The sequence below is a fragment of the Nematolebias whitei genome, chromosome 2 (genome assembly GCF_014905685.2).
Source record: "Nematolebias whitei isolate Nwh7 chromosome 2, NemWhi1, whole genome shotgun sequence".
Lineage (NCBI taxonomy): Eukaryota > Metazoa > Chordata > Actinopteri > Cyprinodontiformes > Rivulidae > Nematolebias > Nematolebias whitei.
Window position 1 is genome coordinate 38418952 of NC_056499.1, and position 2798 is coordinate 38421749.

General features: G+C 44.8%; 2 protein-coding genes across 3 annotated transcripts in view; both read left to right on the forward strand.

The window, feature by feature from the left end:
- Positions 1-2798, forward strand: part of LOC119424126 (GRAM domain-containing protein 2A-like) — a 975280-nt gene that overhangs the window by 885918 nt on the left and 86564 nt on the right. The window lies entirely within an intron of this gene.
- The window catches only part of LOC119424066 (zinc finger protein 609), a 114991-nt gene that overhangs the window by 85507 nt on the left and 26686 nt on the right, over positions 1-2798 (forward strand). For both annotated transcript variants that reach the window (XM_037691540.1, XM_037691546.1), the window contains exon 3: positions 1238-1463. In XM_037691540.1, coding sequence (XP_037547468.1) covers positions 1238-1463 — 226 coding nt within the window. The remainder of the gene's footprint in view (positions 1-1237; positions 1464-2798) is intronic.

Below are 2798 nucleotides of genomic sequence, written 5' to 3' on the forward strand. Positions count from 1 at the left end.
GGGGGGGGGGGGGGGGCTATTTGCATTCTGGCATTGATCGGTTTACAAATTAAACCCTGATGAAACCTAATATTTTATTTTCATTAAATTTAATTTTAATTCTACTGTAATCTGTTCAGAAGCCCAGTGATGACGATGCTAAAAGACTATAAATAGCAGAACAAACAAAACCAAACATCTAGCTCATAACTGCAATCAATGTACATTTTTTACTAAACCACTTAGTTCAAAGAGATATATATATATACATTTACCTTCGGAGCTCGCCTACATTTGCTCCAATATTGGAGTTTAGTTGACCACATCATACACAGTTTGGATCAGTAAAAATACTGGGCCAGTATTTAAAGACTATGGAGGCTTATAATCCAGTTTTGTCAGTTGTTGTTTTGTCTTCTAAGCAGAATTGGATCCAGCGTTGGCAGCACAGTCCAGGGTACTGAGCGGTTTATGCCCAATTATTAAATGTGCGCTGTTGGCTGCGGCATGGCATTCCTCCTGCAGTTCATTGTTAATGATTTGGAGAGCTTTAATGTTGCTGCCTTCACTAAAGAGTACTAAGTCTGGTGTCTTAGCGGCCCTAAAATCACTGTCAGTCGTTCCTCTCTCTGTCTCTTTTCCACCTACACATTTTTCAGCCTTCAGTTCTCTCGAGCTTTCCCTCCAGTTGCTCTCATTGTAACTTGCTGTCTTTTTCATTTTCCTTTCCCACATAGGCCCACTGTCTCCTCATTGCTGTCACAGCGTGTCAGAACAGGTGAAATCAATTACTGACCCTCAGCGGCCTACTCCCTTACCACAACTAGCTTTCTAATTGAGGGAATTAATGAGCGATCAGTCTGTGAGATGATTTGGTGTCATGGATCTCGCTCCGCTGCGTGCTAGGGTGGACAGCTGGGGGAGGGGGGTTGTTTGCACCACCCTGCATTTCTAATTTTGTCCTTCCACCGAGGCAGTTAAGACACATCACATTCCCCCTCTGCCTTCTCTGCCTGCTAATCACCTCTAAGGTTGAGGAGAAAGGTTGAGTGTGTACACTGCAGCACTTAAAGATGCATCGCCCCATCCTCTGTTAAGGAACGCCTTGAAGGGCCACTGAAATACTAGAACATCTCGTGCATTTGTCACTTTGTTCACTGTCCATTATTGTGGTGTCCAATGGGATTAGAAAGAAATTCTGAAGTGTCTCATGTGTTTCTTTTTTCCTTTCTCTCAACCCCTTCTTCTGCCTTCACAGATGGAATCTCCCGTCTCCACGCCAGCTCCTCCCCCCCTCCACCTCCTGGCCACGGTCAGCAACAGTGAAATTGCCTCACCATGTGAGCAGATAATGGTGCGCACACGTTCGGTGGCAGTGAACACGTCAGATGTAGCCCTGGCAACAGAACCTGAGTGCTTGGGGCCGTGCGAACCTGGTACCAGTGTTAATCTTGAAGGCATCGTGTGGCAAGAAACTGAAGACGGTAAGAGAAGTGATTTAAGAAAATACTTAGAAAATCTCTTCCTTGTGAAATACTTAATTTCTGTATTTTGGCACAGGAGGATATAAAAAAATTAAGTGTTTTTGTACAAAGTGTACCTAAAGACACAAAATTATTGTTTTTTTAAGCATTAGCTAAGCCATTTTTTAGTAACCCTAATACTGTCATTACCATATAGTTTTTGCCTCCTAAAATATAATTTGATATGCCCAGATTGCCTGAGGAAATGGTGGTGGTACCAATTTGTGCTTTAGCAGCACACACGCTGCAGTATATTGCCAAGAAGAATAGTAGTTGGCAGCCTGTTCTTAGGTGGCCTTGATTTGTTTTCTCTCCTGTTTGGGCAGTAGGCAGACGAGTTTGTTGCACAGAGATATCTGCTCAAAAACATCATGCCTCATAACAAAGCTTTTTTTTTTTTTTCCTAAACCTGCCAGCTGGGAATAGAGTTGGATCATTTCCTGCAGTGCAATCCAAGTGAAATCTTAGGCACTCAGTTTCCCCAACCTTTGATAGAAACCACATTGAGCTGATTAAATTTAAGATGTATCAGTATCATTATCAGGTTCTGCTGGATCTGAAAAACTCCCTCCTTTTTTCTGTTGTGCATGTGAAATAATGCAAACACTGAATCTTCAAAGCATCTCGCGCTCACTCACTCTGCGGGCACGCTGAGTACAAATCGCCCACACATCCACGGTGCTGCTTGTTGGTTCACTTTGAGGAACCAAATCGAAGGGGGGGAAAAAGCTCCCTGCCTCATCAACATTCCCAAAACACAGTCTGCTATTGAGTGGTTCCTCCCCCCCCTCCTTTTTTTGATTTTTGCTCCCACTCTGAGCTGTGTTTGATTCTTGCCTATTCTCTGTATTGCAGCTCTTTCTGTTACCAAGCATCCAGCCAGTCACTCCTCGACTCTGTTTCCAGGCAAACTGGGAGCGAGCGAGTGCATGGAGAGGGGTAGAGGCAGGGGTGGGGGGCTGGGTTAGGGTAGACAAGGCCACTTCTGTTAGTGACACAAACATGGCTTGAAGCCAACACCAGTACTATGTTGTGTTCCCTCGTTCTCTGCCTCCCACAGAGTGATTGAGCCTTCCCTTTTGCCCTGCCCCCTTCCCTTCTCCCCCAACCAAGTCTGTCCTTTGCCTGCACTCTCTCTCTCAAAGCTGGTATTTTGGCTGAAAGAGGTAGTGGTTTGGTCTGGTGGAGCGGTGTTTTCTTGTGATTCTGCTCTGTCTGGCTCAGTGGGGAGGAGGATGGTGGGTGCATTTGAGTGGTTTTAAAGTGGCGTAGTGGGGAGAAAAGATGGGTTTTTTT